This window comes from Accipiter gentilis, chromosome 7 (assembly GCF_929443795.1).
Source record: "Accipiter gentilis chromosome 7, bAccGen1.1, whole genome shotgun sequence".
In the NCBI taxonomy this organism is placed as follows: Eukaryota; Metazoa; Chordata; class Aves; order Accipitriformes; family Accipitridae; genus Astur; species Astur gentilis.
In genome coordinates this window covers 44573151-44593781 of record NC_064886.1, presented here as the reverse complement: position 1 = coordinate 44593781, position 20631 = coordinate 44573151, and the positions used below count along the sequence as shown (strand labels likewise).

The 20631-nt window shown below is 42.3% G+C and overlaps 1 protein-coding gene across 2 annotated transcripts in view; it reads right to left on the bottom strand.

The window, feature by feature from the left end:
- The window catches only part of PHLPP2 (PH domain and leucine rich repeat protein phosphatase 2), a 38668-nt gene extending 18549 nt beyond the window's left edge, over nucleotides 1-20119 (bottom strand). Inside the window, exons 1-7 of one of the 2 annotated variants that reach the window (XM_049804753.1) lie at nucleotides 19955-20119; nucleotides 19321-19565; nucleotides 11773-11906; nucleotides 7374-7564; nucleotides 6808-6933; nucleotides 5446-5600; nucleotides 1366-1512 (exon numbers count right to left, since the gene is read on the bottom strand). In XM_049804753.1, the coding sequence (XP_049660710.1) occupies nucleotides 1366-1512; nucleotides 5446-5600; nucleotides 6808-6933; nucleotides 7374-7564; nucleotides 11773-11906; nucleotides 19321-19565; nucleotides 19955-20104 (1148 nt within the window). In that variant the 5' untranslated portion in view covers nucleotides 20105-20119. Of the gene's footprint in view, nucleotides 1-1365; nucleotides 1516-5445; nucleotides 5601-6807; nucleotides 6934-7373; nucleotides 7565-11772; nucleotides 11907-11995; nucleotides 12171-19320; nucleotides 19566-19954 lie in introns of those variants that run through there. The other variant, XM_049804752.1, reaches the window with a different exon arrangement.
- Between the last annotated feature and the right edge of the window lie 512 nt (nucleotides 20120-20631).

The window sequence follows — 20631 nt, the reverse complement described above, 5'->3', positions numbered from 1 at the left end:
AGCTATCAAAGCATACTAATGCTGACAAAAATGAGTAGACCTCTGTGAGAAGTTACCACAGAAAAGTTTTATACAATAAATTAAAACTTCAATAGAAACTGCATCAGTATCAAAAATATTAAATACAAATAATAAACAGAAATTCAGAAAGTCACACACCTCAGCAGCTGTAGAAAAATGTGCATGAACTTATTTGAGAAACAATACAATTGTATTCAGACAATGCTTCATCTGCATCATGTTTCCTCATCTTTTCTACATCAGCAGCTGTAATATTTTAATAGTAGTGATTAAGGAATTGCACCTGAGACTATCTTTGGTCCTATAAGGTGCCCTTATACTTTAAACTTGCATACAGTTAAGAAATCTGCAATCCCTTTTGCATAAGACATCTATGAATACTGCAACAACATAATCAGCATACTCTTGCTTGTATAAATAAGGTCCACAGACTAGGCCTCCGAATTTGAGAGGCATGTGTATTTTTCCTTAGTTCTACAAAGCCTAGCTGATCTCCACAGATGTTTCACTGTAGTAATCTGTGGCTTCTGGAAATGCCCCTGACAGCATGATCTTTAGAAACTCTTGAAGTATTTTTATGTAAACATAACATTATTTATGTTTAACCAATAAGGCACCACCATAACAGTATTTAAAAAAAAAAAAAGTAGAAGCAAAAGTAGGAAGGAAATAACAAGAAAGCAGACAAGGGAATGCAAGATGGTAGTAGATGGAGAGAGAAGAAGATGCATTCGAATTTATGTAAAATCGGACATAAACCCACAAGAAATCATACAAGTTACCCCAAAGCAAAAACAACAAAAAACCCAAACCAAAAAACAACCCCCCAAAACACACACCCCACAGAGAACATAAAAAGCTTCAAGTCTACTGAATTTTAAGTGAGAGTATATTCATATACTTAGAAGCCTTCACATTACTCTAGTTCAGCAAGGTGGTACCTGTGATTCAAGGCATCATAACTGACTGTTAAGTGCCTTCCTAGGCCACTCCAAAATAGGCAAAATCCATTAATCGTTATTAGAAAACTACACTAATATATTTTACACAGCTAGCAGAACATGCAGGAAGTAAAAAATTATGAACAGTAACCTACTTTATACCAGTGACTTAAACTATCAACTGTATAAACATACTGTGATATCTTCATTTTCAAGGAAAAACAAACCTTATTGGACACCTTGATTCTTGACCTCCTGCTGGAGTCAAATCCATCATTCAGTCTTCATGGGCAGAACAGGCTGCCCCAGCACTCATACTTTCATAAGTGGTACCTTTACGTCAGCTGTGCTCAACCAAAGCACCAAGGATTTTTATGGCCACAAATACAACGAATATACTCACTTCAACAGTTTGCCAATCTGGCTTGGCAAGTAATGAAGTCCATTACAGGAAACATTAAGCTCTGTCAGAGTAGAGATCTCACACAGTGATACAGGAAACTCTCCCAGTCTATTATGAGACAGGTTCAGGCTCTTCAACTGAGAAAACCTACTGGCAAGAATACTAGTTAATTCACAAACCTCCATGGTCTTGAAACAAAACCATACAAAACCAGTCATAAAGAATTTTTAAGTCTTTGTACACTGGCAATACAGTCAGCTAACTCATTATGGCAGTTTCCGCAACAACCTTCTCCTCTGACAGGCTTCCTTCTAGTGACTGATACCAAGATTAAGGAGACTAAAAATATTAATTTAAAAAAATATACCTTCAAAGAATTATTTAGAGTAAAAATCTACAATTATGCAACTTGGGAAAATGGGAGCTGAAAACAGTAACTGGAACCATTCTGAGAATAAAACAGAGGAGGGGAATACCCTTTTCAAGCTAGGCACAACAGAAGGCCTAGCAGAGCTGTAAAAGGGAAATCCAGGAAAGCACCGACTTCACACTGGGAAGCCCCAAGATCTGCACCCAGAGGTGCTTGGAATAGATTCCACGTCTAAAGCGCCACTTGCTTGGGAGACTGTACCATAGGTACAGCCACACGAGAACTGACACAGCCCTCGCAGTCACTAAAGTCCCACCTGTGCTTAACAGATAGTTGCCTATTCCAGCTCCTTCTATCACTGTGCTAGGTCCAAATAGAGGGAAGAAATTGAGCATGGGCTGGAGTAATATGCAAGAGGTTCTTCTCAAAGAGTTCCTACTTCTTTCTACAGGAAACAAAAGTATTTTTCCCCCAAGTAATAACCTCCTCATCCCAAACTGGAACCATCAGAAATTAATTCAGTGGAAATGAATATCATACTTTTATGAGACCATTGCAAATCTAATGTAATGTACCAGGGAAGTACTACTTGGAAACATATAGTTCATTCAGCTGCTCCATCTAGCATACTTTTTGCTAGGTAATGGTGAGTAGCTCTTATTTTGAAGCAAACGTTTTAATATAGGTAACAAAACCAAGGTTCATTAATGGAGGGAGAATATTACTCCTAGCTTGAAATGGCTTGAAGTGCGAGACTGAAAGGTTTTGAAATTTTTTCTTCTTTATAGCGACTCCTTTTTCCGATTCAGAATACTTGGAATTATCTGCATTATATTTCTCCATGTTGCTTTATAACCTTTGGGGGGGTATGGTGTTGTTTGGGTTTTTATTAAAAGAGGGAGCATATCAGAAACTTGGACATGGGTTGTTTGCTTTGAGAAAGCAAACATACTGTCATACAAGTAAGGGCATAGGCATTTTATGTTTGCTGCAATCACAGACAGACTGTCTTGTAATGCAACTGAAAGCCAAAGAGAAAGATGCTGTATTGGTAATAGCCGTCCTAAAGGGAACATACTGTATGATGCAAAGATCTACCAATGATACAAAAATCAAACTTGCCCACAGAACTTCACAACAATAATGAAAAAAAGGAAACAATGAGGATAAACCTACAGATTTGAACTTTCTCATTAACTGATTCAACTTTAAGAGATTTAGGACAGATCACAGTTCTTGGGTTTTGGAATCAGAAAACGCTTTAATGAAACTGCTTTCTCTGGAGTTCTACAATGGCTTTTTCTACAGCACATGCCTTTAACACCAAGCAGCTCTTTCTCTATCATTAACAGACTGTGGTGATAAACTGCCCCAAGAGGCATGGCATTAAATGCAACAGCACAACCAATTTTCAGAATTCATCAATGTGCAACAATATCAAAGCAAACACAACAGGGGCATTAAAGTTTCCAAAAGCTGAAGGGAAACTAGTACATGACACAGCTTGGTTTGAGACTCCGTGAGCAGACTGTCGCATTCAACGGGGAGGACAATACTCAAAAGCCTTTTGAGTTCCCCTTCTGTTCCTTCTCCCTTGCCCCAATATTCTCAAGCAGTAGGGATGCAGGAATAGAATGCAAACCCAACTCTCTCTCAAGTTGTACAAGAACCATGTATTAAAGGGAATAAGCATCCTGAAATTGTTACAGCTCCTCAAGTTTTGGACTGTGCTCTCACAGGGCATATTGGGATTACACCAAAGAGGTATGGAAACACAGCAACAAATCCTCAGTGGGATGACCATCCTCTTTGAGCTGCCCAAACTGGGGCAGGCCTGAAATATTCCCAGTTCAACGCAACATCCTGCTCTGCCGCCAAAGCATCCCAGTACAACTCTGTATCAACTAGCTAGAATGGTGATAATAGACATGCATTTTTATACACATGCGTGCGCACACACATACTTATCAACGAAGGTCAGCCCTGATAATGTTTTCCAGAAAAGGGAGATACTTGAAAGGCAGTAGGTTAGATGAAAAAATAAGCTAGGAGATGTGACAAAACAGGTGGGGTTAATTTCCTTCACTTAACGTTTCCCTTTTAGTTAATTATTTTTGTTCCATTATTATAGTTCTAGCTAGTTAGACTCCTAGAGCTTCAAAGATTTCCTCAGAGAAAGAGATCTGATCATTGAAAAAATCCTGCTGTTCGGAATTGTCAATCTCTAGGCACTGATAACACCTACTGCAAATGAGCAAGTTTCTTCATTTGGGGTTGTGACCTGATAAACATCCTAAAAACCTTAGGAAGAAAATATTTTCAAAAAGGCAATGAGCAGCCTTAGGTGGGCTACCTAATGCTACCCGTTTATTCAAGATTGTGTGAGATGAGGGCTTCTTTTATGGCTTTTGTTTGTTTGAGGATTTCAGCTTCATCAGACATTGTCACTGCCAGGAAAAGAGTCGAGCTTCTGACATGTCAGATCTCTTGTTGACTACATGCAAGGTCAAAAGAAATTTCAAGCCCCTTTGCTGATCCTGTGAACCAAGGATACCGCATTTTAGAAAATAAAGTCCTGATATGGTTTTCAACACCATACAGTGTATTTGAAGAGAGAAGCAGAAACCGAAATCTTGCATTATTTTAAGCAGCTTCTCCAGTAACAGAGTCTATTACAATTCAGCAGTTAGAAAATATTTAAACAAGTCTGGAATTAAAACAAAACCAGACTAGACTCTGGCTCTCAATGAAACTGCAAAGAATTCCCACAGGTGAGCGATTTTTTTACCCTGTATACCCTCATGGATACCTAGGTATGTCATTACTTTGTAGGAAGAAAAATGAAATAAGCTGGTAAGAGGCCCCGAGAGATAAACAAAACAAAAATACAACAAAAAAAACCCAAACCAAAACAAAACCCTGCAGTTTTGCAAAGTTTCTCTGAATATATTTATCTTAAGGCACAATGTGTTCCACACACTGAGCCATTTGACAATATTACTATAGGTTTCCTAACAGCTTTCAAAATTCATAGAGTGACTCCTTGAATTGTTTTTAGCATGACTGGCATAGATATCAACAGACTAATCTTCCTCTAGATTTTTATGATTTTCAGGAATTAATTTAAAAATATTTTTGTAAGACTCCCTCACTTACCGAAGATGACTACATCATGTTTCCATACCATCACACAACTGCTACTCTCTTAAAAGCAGATCATTACAAGTTCCCAAAGCAAAGCTGGAGTCTCACAGGCCCTCTGCCAATTCCAAATGCACATTAAGAACTTACCAAAACAGGCTTTTTCAGATCTGCACTTCTTCCTACAAACACTTACCCACAACAGCAGCATTATGCTTTCCCTCACCTTTTATTTTATACTCCAAAATGTTCTGTTTAGCAAGCAGCCTTATATTACTATTGCATCTTGTCCATACAAATGGCATATCACTCCACCAGGCTCATCTCCGATCTAACTTAGCACAAAGAATCTGTGGAGGGGAGTTCATGAAGACTGTAAACTGTTGGAAGCTTATGCCTGCCTGCGCTGTTCAGTTCTGCTTCCTAGCCCCCTTCATTTGTTAGAGCTTCCTGAATATCAATCTTTTTACCATCCCCACAAGAATGGGCAATAGATTCCCCCTCCTCTTCATCCCTGGATCCACATGTCAAGAACTCCAAATATAGAAGAAAAATAATTCTTTGCAGACCTGCAAAGAGAGTCAAGACTCCCTGCTCCACTTGATCTCATAAAATTGTGTCGTAGGTTGAGGTAGATGATGTCTTGACTGTAGAAGAGGTGTTCAGGTACTTCCTCAAGGCTGTAGCATGAAAGATCAACCATGCCAAGTCGCATAGACACAACCTGAAAAGAAGTAGGAAGAGCTGCAGTTGTGCAACAATTTTTCTCTGGAGGTCTAATGGAAGGCCAAAGAATGCAGGTAGTAAACAATTTGCCAGAACATGAAAGAACCCCCTTGAATCTACCAGGTAGAGTCCATGCAGCAAACAGTCCACAGAGTATGAGTTTACCCCATTTGCTACTATTGTTTCTGCAAGCCCCCTGACAAGGATGCGTAACTGCATACCAACTAGGACACACAGAAAGCCCTGCTCTGTATGTGCAACAGGCACTGCCTAAAAGCTAGACCGTAAGAGAGCCAGCCTAATGGAGAAAACCGTATCTTTGGCCGAGGAAACTTTGCTGAGAAAGCATAATCTCTGAGTGCCTTCCAAACAAAGATGCAAGCAGCAATAGGAAGCAGTTGACTTTCCAGTTCAGTCCTTTAAGGTTTACAGAACCTCTGCTTGGCCTAGCTACTCCTTCCACCTTCCTTTTGTTAACTTGTTCAGGGCACAGTATTGGAAACATAACCTGTTATGATGAAAAGGCTTCATAACTTATGATTTTGCAACATTTCATAAAGTCTTTGCAAGTATCAGATTTCCTTTCATTAGGTGTGCTTTGTTTTGAGGTCTTCGATGCTTCATTCCAGATTTTATGACCTGCTTTATTGTGAACTCATTTTGTATTTCGTAATATTTTTTATATATGTATATTTGAGGTCAAAGTGTGGCTCAGCACTAAGCTATCACCATCTAATTGTACTTTAACATGTAATAAAGATGTAGCTCTGAACAAACTACACTTACTTTGCTGACCTATGATCTCTGTGCTAACTCAAACCTATCAGGGTAGCCCCGTGCCAGTCCGTGCCACAGTTTAGGCAGACTCAACTATGGCAACAGGTGCAATTTATAGGTTTCCAGGGCTGTAAAGTCAGCCAGCCCCTGGTGTTTGGTCTAATGACCTATGATTAGCTACACTCAATAGGTGCAGCAGGGGTGGAAAAAAAAATGCAGAACTGCTTGTCAAACATTATTGCACAGGCAGAAAGAGAAGAACAGGCTAGAAGAAAATCTCTATAGTCCTGAGCAGCTAAGAACTGAAGACAGCTGGAAAGCATCCTGGGTGTTTTCTCCAGCATTCTAGCTTCATCTCTGCCTGCATCAGAAAACCCTTATCAAGCCCATACCCACCACCTGAACTACTGCAGTCTCCAGGGCCTCACCGTGGATGCCTGTCGGTGCCACCGCTGGCACTCTGCCAGCGTTTCAAAGGAAACATGGTATGTCTGAGCTTGTGCTCCAGCAGATGTGAAAGCAAGTGTGTACTGCCGACGTTTCATCTCTTCCACCTGCAAAGGGAGAATTGAAAACAAAAGTCTGCCTAAATTGCAGCAATTACAATGGATCTGAAGTCCAGGGTGAGGTATTACTGACTACCAGCAACATGACATTTTGCTGAAAACACAGTTGTAAAGTTATTGAAGAGAAACACAGAAGTAAATCCTTCTTAACATCTTTCTGCTGAAGTAGATTGAAGAAGTAATAATTTCCAGAATGCCCATTCACAACATTGGCTACTAACGTGAAAGCAGAACTAGTGTCTCTTTGTTTGTTAGCCTTAAGACTACCACCTAAGCAAAGCACGTAGAAAGGGGGTGTACAACTCTCTGAACATGTTAATGCAGTAATTTGTTACAAAAGCCTAGATTAAGCTCTTGTGGATAATACCCATCGTTTTAATCCCTTCTTCCTTTCTAAGCCACAGGAAGCTAACCAAAAAAAGTCTTACCTTCCCTCCAACAAGAGGCAAGATGTGCATCTTCCCCGTGTGGCTATCTTTCACAGAGGACACAATGAGGCACGTACCACAGAGAATTACCAAGCGCTCTGCCCACTTGTGCAACTGGGTCTTTCCTTTGCGTACGTTATAGACTCCAGAAAGCAGGATGCGATCTAACTGTTCCACTTGACATGGCTTTTCTGAAGAAAAAGGGGATATTAGCATTTACTTTCCATTTGTTCTTCATTCTCAGCTGTGAGTACAAATAGCAACACAGCTGTAACATGCAAAATCAGTTATTGTAAAGAACGAGGAAAGACAAGTTGCACTTTAAAAAAATTCTCACGCTGAGGACAAGCAACTTCCACAGTCAATGCACTAATGTCTAATAAGCAACCATTGTATGCCTTCCAGTACAACGTTATAACGGTTGTCATGTAGTGTGTTTTTAATCTACAGGTAACTACAGACCTTAGCAAACTTACACACTTGCCAAACATCCTTCATTCAGATGCCGGAGAAGAGCAATTTCAAACTCTTGTCAAGTCAACTAAAGTCACAGAAACCATCAAATAAGTGGCTTCTACTAGGCTTTAAAGAAAAGCATGGAAAATCAGCTACATAAGAAAGTTATTTCCCTGAAGATGATTCAAATGAAAGAACTCCAGCACTGACTGTTATAGCTGTGCTGTGTGCACTGCTAGCTATGACTCTAACCAGCAAAGTAGAATTCTACTTCAGCCTTCTAATCCACATACACTTTTAGGTCATCCTACCTCCTTGCCTGTTTTACTACATTTTTTTTTTTTTCATAATAATGACAAATCTCCCAGATGCTTTTCAAGATTCTGTCCACTGTTTATACTGTCTTACTGCCTAGGAAAATGTTCCAAATAGTCACTTAAAACTTTAAAGAACAGGAATGAGCCTGACCTGATGGACCTATGAGTTTCAAGTGTTAAGAAACTCCTCTTATTAAATTTATATTTAATTTTATCTTAAATAATCCCTAAGACAGATCCTGGCAACAGGTCCTTTGTCTTACTTAGGAAAGGATCCTTTTTTTTTTTTTTTTTTTTTTTTTGAAGTTGCTATTGACATGCTGCTTATATCTTGAACTGTCCTGCAGGTGTCCTGATATCCATAAGCAGCATCAACCTGCAAGTATTTATATACCCCCAGCCCCAAAGTCAGACAGAGGAACTGAGTAGCCAACATATATGCCAGACAATGACAAAAACTCTAATTAGATCCACTGGAAAAATATTCTTACTATTGGTTATGCATGCCCCACTTCCACACACAAACCATACTTCAAATTTTTATTAGGAGCAAAAAGTTAACCACCGACTAAAGTTGTTATACCGTTTCTCAGAAAGCAGGATCTTCAGCTTGTCAAATTTAAAGCATTGGCTTGATGTCTCTACCAGGCTGAATTTAGCTGAAATATTTAGCTGAACAGTAGCTTTGTATCAGGAACATAAAGTTTGGCCTAAAATGTCCTTTAATGGTGAGAAACTGTAATCACCCAGAGAAAAAACTGCTTGGATTTCACCAAGCTGAAAGACCAGCCCCAGACTTGTAAGAAAACAATATTACGGCACCAAAAGTGGCATCCTACTGACTGCCGCAGCAGCATTGTTCCAAGCACCAGATATTACTAAGAAGCTACTCTAATCCTCCAGTTTCCCCAACTGCTCCAAAACATCCATGACATCTATGTCCTAGTGCTAAGGAAACATCCAGGGGCAACGTTCAAGGACTTCTACTCTGAATCCCAGCTCTTTCACAACTCCTCAAGCTACGTGTAAGAATGGTCTTAACCTCTAGGGGTATGCAAGTTCCTGTCACTCTTTGCAGCTCCTGAGCTTGGCCTTGAACGTTGCTGTGATCATGCTTAACTCCATGCTCCAATTAGTCAGCACAGGCTTTCCCATGGAGAGCAAGGATACAGGTCATCAACAGAAAGAGCTAGCACTTCTAACACCACCTTAGAAGTTACACAAGTCCAGCTATAGCAATAGAAGGAATCAAGACAGTTCCCCACCAGAGAAAGCGTGTGACCCTCTACAATTCACACCTGTCACACCTGACACAGATGAACTGTTTGATGGCTCTGGAGAGCTTGTTCCATTTGATCCGTTGTTGAAGCATGTAAAGACTCCATAACATTTGGTCTCTGAACTTGCCCCATCCAACCTAGGTCACTGGCCTCCATTCTCCAACCAAATTCCATTGAGAGGAAGCCCTCCCCCCATTCTCCCAGCCAATCTAACTCATCCTCTGCCCTCATAAAACTCTTGGGCTCCTACAAGTACCTCAACAGCCAGACTTGAGGAAGCATGCTTCCCTCTTGCTGCTGTTTAATGTGAGATTTCTATTAATCCACTTGTCCTATCACCCCAACTGGGCATAAGTACTCACCATGCACCAGGGAAGGGAAAAACCTCAATATATCACATGAGAAAGGCAGACAGAAATGTGGGAAGAGAACACAGAAACCCAAGAGACATCCCCAAGGAGTGAAAGAAACATGAAGGCTGCTCTCAGCACTCCAGCAGGTCCAGAGGAGGGACACAGAAATGGTCAGGTGGCTGGAACACCTCTCCTATTAGGACAAGCTGAGCAAGCTGGGATTGTCCAACCTGGAGAAGGCTCTGGGAAGACCTTCATGAAGCCTTTCAACATATAAAGGGGGCTTATAAGAAAGGCACAGAGAGACTTTTTACCAAGGCCTGTAGTGACAGGACAAGGGGCAACGGTTTTAAACTGAAAGAGGACAGATTTAGATTGGACATAAGGAAGAAATGTTTTACAATGAGGGTGGCGAGATACAGGAACAGGTTGCTCGGAGAAGCTGTGGGTGCCCCATCCCTGGAAGTGTTCAAGGTCAGGTTGGATGGGGCTTTGAGCAACCTGGTCTAATGAAAGATGGCTCTGCCCAAGGCAGGGGGGTTTGACTAGCTGATCCTTAAAGGTCCCTTCCAATCCAAACCCTTCTGTGACTCTACGATTCTAAGTAATGTTTCTCTGGCTAAAATGCGTTACTTCATCCCTTATGTACTCAGCTGTAGGCTTTGCAAAATTATCACGTAATCTTTCATCGCATTCCCTCTGATTCCTCCCCTACCTTTAAGAACCACTTGGTCAGCATTTGCTTTTACTTTCTTAAAACAGGTCTCCTGAACACTCTTCAATCCTTGTACTTCTTCCTTCATAGCCTCTTTCTAAGCAGGACTACCCTCCCATGCTGACCGAAACTACTCAATTCCATTTTTCTACCTACTTGCTTCCATGAAGTTGAGCCTTGAATCTTCAGCAGCTCCTGCTTGACATACCCAAACTGAATTGCTTATTTTTTCCTCAGAAGTTCTCTACAGCCCTATGCTTGATGCCTCTCCTCCTTCCAGCTGAAGTAACTTCTGACTCCCTACTCCTTGCCCTATAAATCCAGACTGTATGCGTGTCATACTTCTTTCCATCTCCATTATACTTCTATACTGTTTAGTCTGTTACACACACAGCTCCCAGACAGAAGGGGTTTGTCTCAGGTAAAGGGGTAGAGAAGCTGATTTCTTATGATTTCATTTTTTGACGCTGAATGAACAGATGATGGCTAGCAGCTTAGTCAGGCTACACAGCTCCAATACGCATGAACAATTTTCCATTAAAAGCACTTTGATTTTTTTTTTCTGAAATGCAAAAAATACACAGGTGAAATATTTAAAAGTAATGGAATAATTTCATTATCAGCTTTCCTCCCCCTTTTATATTTCCTCTTCACTGCAGTGAATTTGTTTTCTGACTTGTTTTCTGATTTGTTTTCTGTTGGCACCATACGCCAACAGGCCTACGACTATCATTCTGTTGCTCCTTACACCACATGGTATCCTGCCCAAACAGATTCAATAGGCCACTCAGAAGTCTCTTTTCTGCAATGAAAGGCACGAGGTTCTAATGGCAGCCTGCATTATTATTAACCAGCTGGCACCTTCACTCTCTATTTACAGGCTGTGGAGGTATTTGACCAGGACCTTCCTTGCCCGTATCCATACACCTTTTGGAAACACAATCTTCAGGCACATCTAGACTGAACTGTTTCTGATCCCATTAGGAGCTCTAAGGCATTTGTTGTAACACTGAAAACTAAAGACAACAGAGCAATCTTGTGTCTTCCTGTGGAGCTGTCTTTTCTCAAGCCATAGATAGGATGAAGAAAACTACAGAATTGTGTTTTTTTCTATTAATCTTGAAAACTTGTTATTTTATGAAATGCTTACTGGTACTTTGGGTGTCTGATGTAGCCACCTATAAACCCAACAGGTCAATGACTTGGGCTTCAGCTGAGTTCTGCCTCATAGTTAAAGCTACAGGAACAGCAACAGTGTGCACACACACAATTTCTTACCACTGTAAAAGCGAATCATACAGCTGAGATCAGAGTTTGCTGCCTCTTCCTGCATTCTGACAGGATCATCGAAACCCAACCCAGCCAAGTAGTCATACACAATCTGAAGGGGTTTTTCTGTGGGCTCCAGCCTCCTGTCAAAACATACAAGAAAGTAGTTTGAGAATGCAAAAAAGATTAAACAAGGCTCATTGCAGCTAAAGTGTAAAGAATACTGACATACTGGTTGTTCTGCTCCTCTGAAAAGGTCTGGCAAGCATGCATCCTTGGGGTCTGTGCTTCCTGCTTGTCAAGTAGCACTTAAGAATGTTAGCACTTGAAACAAAACCAGAAATACTGCACAAAAAGTAGATGCCAAATAATTAAAACCTCATATGTATAATGACTGAAAGATTTAAAAGAACTCTACTTAAATTTCTCTTCCAAATGCAGCTGTGAGCAAAGCATATGAGAATCCTCCTGAAGAATGACTTCTAAAAAGAAAGAAAAAAAATTTCCCATTCTCTTTAGCTCTCCTCAGTGCAAGATTCTCATGCTCTGGCAAATTAACCCAAATGGTACATTTAAAGAAAAGACGTTTTTAGAACTACAACAGATCATAGGAAGGATTCAGTGGCTAACTTGAACAATGGCAATAAGAGAAAGTTCTCCTGAAACATCAGGTTTAGTATATTCAGAACAGAAAAGATGTTTTCAGATACTCTCACCTCACTTCTTCCAGAGAGGCTGAATTGTTATTTTCTGCAATAAAAGTAACAAAGTTTCTAGTTAAAGTAGAAGTTTTACTTTGGGGGGAGGGGGGGGGGAATCTTAATATAAAGGATTAAGCACTGAAAATGTAAGATGGGAGTTAAAATAAATTGCTTCAGTAATCCATTCATTATCCACCACTAAAAATCCTCATGTTTAATCTAAAAGTGCCTAGCTTCAGATTATGGTCACTGGACCTCGATTTGTCACCTATTCTTTAAACAGTTGGTTATAAATCATGAGACTGACCATTTCAAACGTCCTTTTCAAGATGAGGCTCAATGGACTAAATACCAATGTCTGTCAACGGTGATAATTTTTGGTTGATTTTTAGGAGTTATCCTAATTTCATGAAGCTTCCAATGTGACCAAAAGCAATGTCAGAGATAACAATTTGATGTGTACTGTAAGCATACTCCAAAACTCATACATGAGAATAATATTCATGCATCAATTTAAAGTTCAAGATGTAATCAGGCAACTGTCAGCAATGCATGCTGTTGCTGCTGCTACTGCTGGTTTGTTGTGGTTTTTTTGTGGTGGTGCTTTTTTTAAATAGAAACAACATTTGGAAAAACTGCCTTTTCTTTCTGCCCCTTCTTTAAACCAGTAAAGAAAAGGAAATAAAGAGCTAGCCAGTGTAGTTCAATGCAAATTCAGATAAATTTCAGCAGAAAGCACAATCCTTCCCTTTCCTGCCCTCCCCAGGCCTATCTATTCTCTTCTGGCATCCAAATCAGATGCTATGACACACATGTATGACAAAGACACAGTTTCTGCCATGTTCACAATTGTTTGTAATGCCTTTTTTGAAGAAAACATTTTGCAAAAGCCAAATCCACCTAAATTTTCCAAACCAAATTGAACTAATGCTCAGATTCCACAGTTTAAGGTACGTAATGCCCAGTTACTGAGCTCAGATGATTACTGTTGTTCAACTTGCCAACAATTTAGCACAGATATTTCTATCCCATTACACTGACTAGAAAGTGAGTTCAATCTCCATGGCAAGTATGGCATTAAATCATACAAACCAGTAATGCAAGTATTTATAACTTTAAATACATACTTTTTCTGAAGTCAGCCCATCTGTTAGCATTAGTAAAATGGAAATCAGACTTCTGAAATTTTATTTTTTTTTTAATCTTTTTTATCCCCAACTCAATGAGGTTGGAACAAGCCTCTGGAGTGATCATCTAGTCCAAGCCCCTGCTTAACCAGAGCCACCTACAGCCAGTTGTCCAGGACCTCATCCAGTTGGGTTTTCAGTATCTTGAAGGATGGAGACTCCACAGCCTCCCCAGGTGGCCTCTGCCAGTGCTCCGTCACCCTCACAGTGAAAAAGTGTTTCCTGATGTTCAGAGGGGACCTCCTGTGTTTCAGTTTGTGCCCATTGCCTCTGGTCTGGTCACTGGGCACCACTGAAAAAATTCTGGCTCCATCGTCTTCATCTTTTTTCTATCAGGTATTTATACACATTGATAAGATTCCCCTGAGCCTTCTCCAGGCTGAACAGTCCCAGCTCTCTCAGCTGAAAGATGCTCCAGTCCCTTAATCATCTTAGCAGTTCTTTGCTGTACACGTTCCAGTGAGTCCTTGTCTCTCTTGTACTCCCAGAACTGGACACAGCAGTCCAAGTGTGGCCCCACCAATGCCAGTAGAGGGGAAGCATCACCTCCCTGGACCTGCTGGCAACACTCCTCCTAATGCCCAAGTTACTGCTGGCCTTCTTTATCGCAAGGGCACATTGCTGGCTCACGGTCAGCTTGTTGCTCACTGGGATGCCCAGGTCCTTCTCCACAAAGCTGATTTCCAGCTAGTCAGGCCCCAGTGTGTACTAATGCCTGGGGTTGTTCCCCCCCACATGCAAGACTTGGCTTTTCACTTTGTTGAACTTCATGAAGTTCACGTGTGTCTGTCCAGGTTTAGTTGTTTAGCTCTAATTGCATCAAATTTTAATCTCAAGACCACATGGAAGTTACCTGGTACCATTTGATGTGTCTTAGAAGCAGAATCCAAGCCTGACTTAGTATCACAAAAGGCATGACTTGCCTCTGTGACTGGGATGACTTCACTCTTGATGACACCATCTACTTTATATCTTCAATGAGATGAGAAGTCTTCTGAAATAATTTGGAGAGCCTATAAGCAAGGACCAGATCCCATGCTTTCCAAAAAAAAAAAAAAAAAGGAAAATAGCTTCCAAAAAAACCACACCCCCAAAAAGGAAAACAGCAGTCAAGAATGGAAATTCAAACAGTGCTGATCACCTGTAGCACCACCAATCACTCTGACACTGCTCATCTTCTTGGAACTCCTGGAAAAAGATCCTAGTCCAGCTAAGATAAAGCTCTTTGTACAATCAGCATGAAAAGCTGATTTATGAAACACTTTTTCTTTCCCTGCTTTGCGTGATGGACAGGACAAGAGATGGGTTTGAAAGAGTGCAATGCCATCAGTGCTTCTCTTGTTGCAGAGATTTCTTCAGTTCAAGTGCTGGCTCTCAGTCTTTTTTAGGACCTCCTGTCAAGATCTAGAAGCTTAGAGCCAAGCACTTCTACAAATATGTAACTGAGGTTCACATTATCGCTTAATTTTTTTGCTACAGAAACAGAGAGCAGTAAACATGACACCAAACTTTCACAAGAGCTTTCTGAGGTAACCTTGGAAATTACAAACCTGGGTATCTGTCTCCTATAACAAGCTACTAGAAACTGGAATAAATAATAGATTGTACCCAACAATGCTGATTTCCAATACAGTAAACCCTGATGTATTCTATACTCTTCAGCACAGAATCCAAGAAGAAGATGAGAGATTTGACTGGATCTCCAAATGCCTTGCCCAAGTTTCCCTTGACTACTTCTAGATTACAATTCTTCTGCTATTAAAAAGCCTTATGCTTGCCAGAAAACAGCTTTTCCAGCATGTGAGCCATGGCTCAGGAACCATAAATGGTTGAGTGTCACTCATGAAAAGAACATTTCGAGTAGTCTGCATCTAGATTTCCTAGGGGGAAAAAAACCCCAACAAACCAGCAGTCAAACATTACAATTTGGTTGCTGAATGGACTGAGGCTTTTGCGAGTACACACCAAACAATATGCTTGCACATCAGAATTCAGGAAGAACCTCAATATAGTAAAGAGATAAGCGCTTTTCATGGCACAAATTAAATTACAGTTCTACAGGTTGCTCAATGCTCTCTGAGATACAGTACTGTGGCTTACCCTCCTGAAAAAGTTGAATACTCATCCCACCATACTTGGCCCCTCTGGAGCCGAGATCTGATTTTTTCATTATTTTTATTCTTCTCATCTTTCACTTCAGCAAAAAGCCACGGGTTTCAAAAACTAATTTGAAAAAACCCTTGATTTTCTTTCTTTTCTGCATAAATCAAACTGATATGCTTCTTGAAGATATCAAACATAATGCCCTCAGTTTTGTTTCTTTTCTAAAAAGAGCCATGTAAAAAATGAACACAGGCAGCAATATCTATTCAAGCCTAATCCCCTAACAAATGTACCTCTCTTGCCATAGTACCATTCTTATCTGAAAACCAATCAAAAGAGTAGTCTATACTATTGCACCATCTAGGTTTGCTTGCTACTGGCCGAAGACAAAAGCCTTCCCAAAAAGTTAAGCCTTCTGAATTCTTCAAGTCGTCTGCACAAATCCACAAGCGGTTCAAAGTTCACTACCTAGCAAAAGAGTTTGAGTTTACAGAAAAATCTACACCTAAAAAGTTGCATGTATGTGGGATGCAATGACTGACCGCTCCACAGATGAAGCAGGGCTTGGTATTACACATTTCAAGTGTGAAGACCTCGTGGGAAGGGCACTTGAATCCCAGCTCACAGTCAAGCTACTCTTCTGGCACTAGCCATAAGCTGGGTCCATGACCTGGGAAACACCAGTGCAGAATCCAGGCATTTCACTAGTGACACTCACAGGTTCAGCACAGGGCTTTGTAAATAAAGCAATGAACAAACCAGGTTGTTAGCTACGGACCATATTCAAACCAGGAAAGGGAGCAATTCATTGAATGCCTTTGGAGACATTCTGGAGACCCGAGTGAATGGATCACTGGTCCAAGTTCATGTCAAGAGCCACGTGGTTTGCTAACAAAACCTAGGATAGGCCAGGAAAGGGAAAACCAAAACTAGTATCTGGAACAGCAGTTTCTATATGGAATTTCTTTACTAACGTGATCAAGGCTGACAGGTTCCAGAGGCAATAATTAAAGTTTGAGGTAGAAAAATACGCTCTCCCTTTGAGAGAAAGCAATGTGGTGTGAAAACATCACATTAGAAATGTAAAAACTCATCTTGTACCCAGTGCAATACACACTGAATGCTAACACGCATAGAGAACACCCTGGCTGTCGCAGCAGCTGCTATTTGACACAAACAGCCTGTTATATCCATATCAGTATCACGTATCAGGTACCAGACACTTCCTCTAGTCAGAGAAGCAGCTCTGTGAAGCAAAGGTGCACAGCATGAGACAGAAAAGCCATTAAAAAGTAGCAACAGTTCCACAACTCCTGCTGCAACTGTAGCTCTTCTTCGTAAGCAACAAGTTTTCAAATCTTTGTAGTTTAAATTTTTGTTGTGACGGGTGTCCAGAACAAAGAAGGTATCTGTGCTATTTTTGTTTAATCCTCCCCTCCACGGGAAGGTATAATTTCTGACTATGAAACTATACTAACATAAGGAAAAATTCTAGCTAGGAGAGCTCTAAAGATCCTTGAGATGCGCTGTGGAGAAGAAAAGAAAGTTCCGACAGAAACTGACTCCCCTGTGCACAGACTTGAAAGGGAAATGCAGAATGATCACAAGGACGCCACTGAATATTAAAAGTGAATACACAAAAAACGTTTCTGTTATTCTTCCATTTACTGTCCAGCTTTCAGTCTTCCAAGTCAGTTGCCAAATCAATCTTCGCCATACTCAGCTTCTGAAAGAAAGTCACCTACTGATATTAAAAGGGTGAAGAATTCAGAAGTTGTTTGGGAGACAAATGTACCTCTGGTAAAATGCAATCAGATGCTTAACAGAGTAATTTGTATTTGTGAACATATTATTAAAGTAATCAGCAAACTTTGTTCAAGGAAGGACTTATCTCAACAGGGCATAGGAATATCCTGAGCACTCTGTCACCTTCCTGTAGACACGCAAGCAGGTACCATTCAGGCCTTCTTCCTGTTACTAACACAGATGTCACTGAAGCAATACTGGTAACTCCCATTTCTCTACTGAAAACATCCCCAGCAGGAAGTAATTCAGGGATCTCTTCTGCAGCAAATACATTTTGAGAATTACAAGGAACAGACACACCATGATCAAGAACACTTCATGAAATTTAAGACAAAGCTTGACAAAGTGCTAGACACACCAAGATGCAACAAGAGTGGGAAGTAAACATTTACAACTCGGTACTTGCTTCCAAAACAATGGTAGCAGGACCAATTTGCTAATCCGGTACAAAGCGTGCCACAAATCAGACTGGCACGGCTACCTAGCATGAGAAGAGAGACAGATATTGGAAAGAATTCAAACACAAAAGCTGTTTCAAAAGCTAAAAATAGTCAAAACATTCCTCTCTGAACACATCTACAAGCTTCACCTAGCCTTTTTCATGATCTGCAGTAAAGGGTCTGCTTTTCTTTCTAAATGCTGGAAAATCTGCTCACTGTTAGAGTCCAAAACAAGCCAATTTCCTTATAAATTCTTCAAGCAATGAATGGAGATTTTCAGCAGCCTCAACAGCTATATTCAAGTGTCCTTCTATCCTCATACAGTGTTTCTAACTCAACTGTCCCTGGTTCCAATAACCCAGGCTGGGCAAGGCAAACGGGTCTAAGTAACTTTTTTCAACAGTCAATTTTAACCACATCCTATTCTCTGCATCTCTTGCTACTAGCACTCCCTCCCTCTACCTGATCAAACACATGCCATGTTTTTTTTAAATTTGGATACATGCAACTTCTGACTTCCATTTTACTATCAAACAGATACTAGTCCTGCTCAGCATGCGTTCTCTGCTGCTTAGCCTTCAAGTAAGGACACCACAGCAATTTTTTTCCCCTGAGAAACTTTATAACTGAATCTTAAAGTCCAGAAGATCAATACAAAATCTAAATCCTAACAAACCTAATGTGAGCTTGTAAACCTATAAGAGTCCATAATATACCCACAGCATAAAGTGCATGCACATTAAACTCTGAGCTGTCTATTTTCAGCCTAAATCAACTGCAGGCATAAACCATATAATCTGATGCTTAGACCTTCTTTATATAACCCTTACTACGCTATCTTTCTGTCTACCTTTAATTATTTACCTAGCAACTCTTTTTAGCAAAAAAATTACTAACACATAAATATTACATGACATAACTGTGAAAGTACCTTATGCGTTTCACTGACTCAGAATAACTGTTTACAGCCTCTTAAATAGCTTAAGTTTTCTGGACACTGAAATGTCTGTAACAATAGAACATAAAAAAGGAGTATATGAACAATAGCCTCCACCTACAAAAAAGGACATATTTCTGGTTGGAACACCAGCCAACCCTCCCAGCTAAAACACCTATGGCTTTGCTAAGAGATGCGTAAAAGGCATCACCACCACTTTGTTTTTACGAAACTGCGTTACTCGAGGCTGTATCTAACTGCTACCTGACGCCTCTGTCTGTTCCGTATCTGCCCTGCTAGCATACGTTAACACATGGTGAACAGAGCCCTGCAAAACTAAGGCAAACGTTTCGCAAACAGATTTATCCCTTCTCAGGCCTCACCTGACCAGGTCTCCGTGAAGTTGCAAAAAGAGGTTTTTGTTCCCTTCTCCATCGCATATCTCAGAGGCTGGGGTGTCCACCGTACAGAGGACCAAGCGTAAGTCTGAAGAAGCAGTCGCCGCAGAATCTCGTCCGTGAACATACACGCAGCCTCGTCCCGCGTCCTCTTTCAGCCAGTCCCTCTCACGGGAACCAACCCGAATCCTGTTCAAACAGCTCCTGCTCCCACTGCGCTTCACGTTTCTCTGCAAGGCAGCCCACACCAGAGCGTCAGCAGCTGCCTCCGCGTCGGCGTCTAATTGCCCTCCTCTCTCGAAGGCCGCCGCTCACCGGTCCGACCCGGCGGCCCCTCTACACAGGCCGCAGGCGCGCTGCTGGGCCCAGGGTGGCGGCCGGGCCCGGGGGAGCCCCCCCGCCGCTCCGGGAGCCCCCCTCGAGACCGCTCGCAATCAGCCGGCGGGAGCCCCACGGGCACCGGCCGCGCCGGGCCGGGCCGGACAGACGGCCCCACTCGGACGCGGGCAGGGGAAGACCCCGGCCCCGCCCAGCCGTCCCGCCAAGGTCGAGGCGGGCAGCGCCCCAGGCGCGGCGCCGAGCTCTCCCCGAACGGCCCAGGCCCCGGTCCCCTCCTCACCTTCAGCACACGGATGCCGCCGCGGGGCCCGGCCCGGCCCCCCCGCCCGCCACCCGGCGCCGCCGCCGCCGCCTCCGCCTCATCTTCCTCAGGTTCCGGCGCCTCCCTGGGCCCCGGCCCGGGCCCGGGCCCCGGCCCGGCCTCCCCCATCGCCGGCCGGCCGGCGAGACCCCGGGCACCGGCGGCCCCGCCCCGGAAGCGCGCGGCCTTCCGCCGCCCGAGGGCCCGCCCCCGTCGCGCGGCCCGCGGGGATGGCGGCAGGGGAGCGTTCGCTCGAGCGCGGCCTGGCCTCGGTCCTTGCCCCTCGGCTGGGGCCTGCACTGAGCCCTGAGCGCGACGCTGGACGCTTGCAGGCAGTCGGCAGCCGGCAGCCTGTTCCCGTAACGGCGTCGGTGCAGGTCGTACAGCCGCTCCTGAAGAAGCGTCAGCTGCGAACTGCTTACCGAGGAGAGAGCTCACCCTTGTACACTCACACGGCCTAGCGCACGCTTTCCCCCGCTTCGTGTCCGTTACCGTCTGCTCCCGGGGCTGACGTTAACGCAGCGGAGCACCTGAACGTCCCTTCCAGCACCGAGCAGGTCCATCGTGTTAGCTCAGGCGGTCTTAACTTGCTAATAATTTTCATCATCACTGTGCAGTTTACCAGAACTGGACTGATGCTTTCAGACAGCCACTGT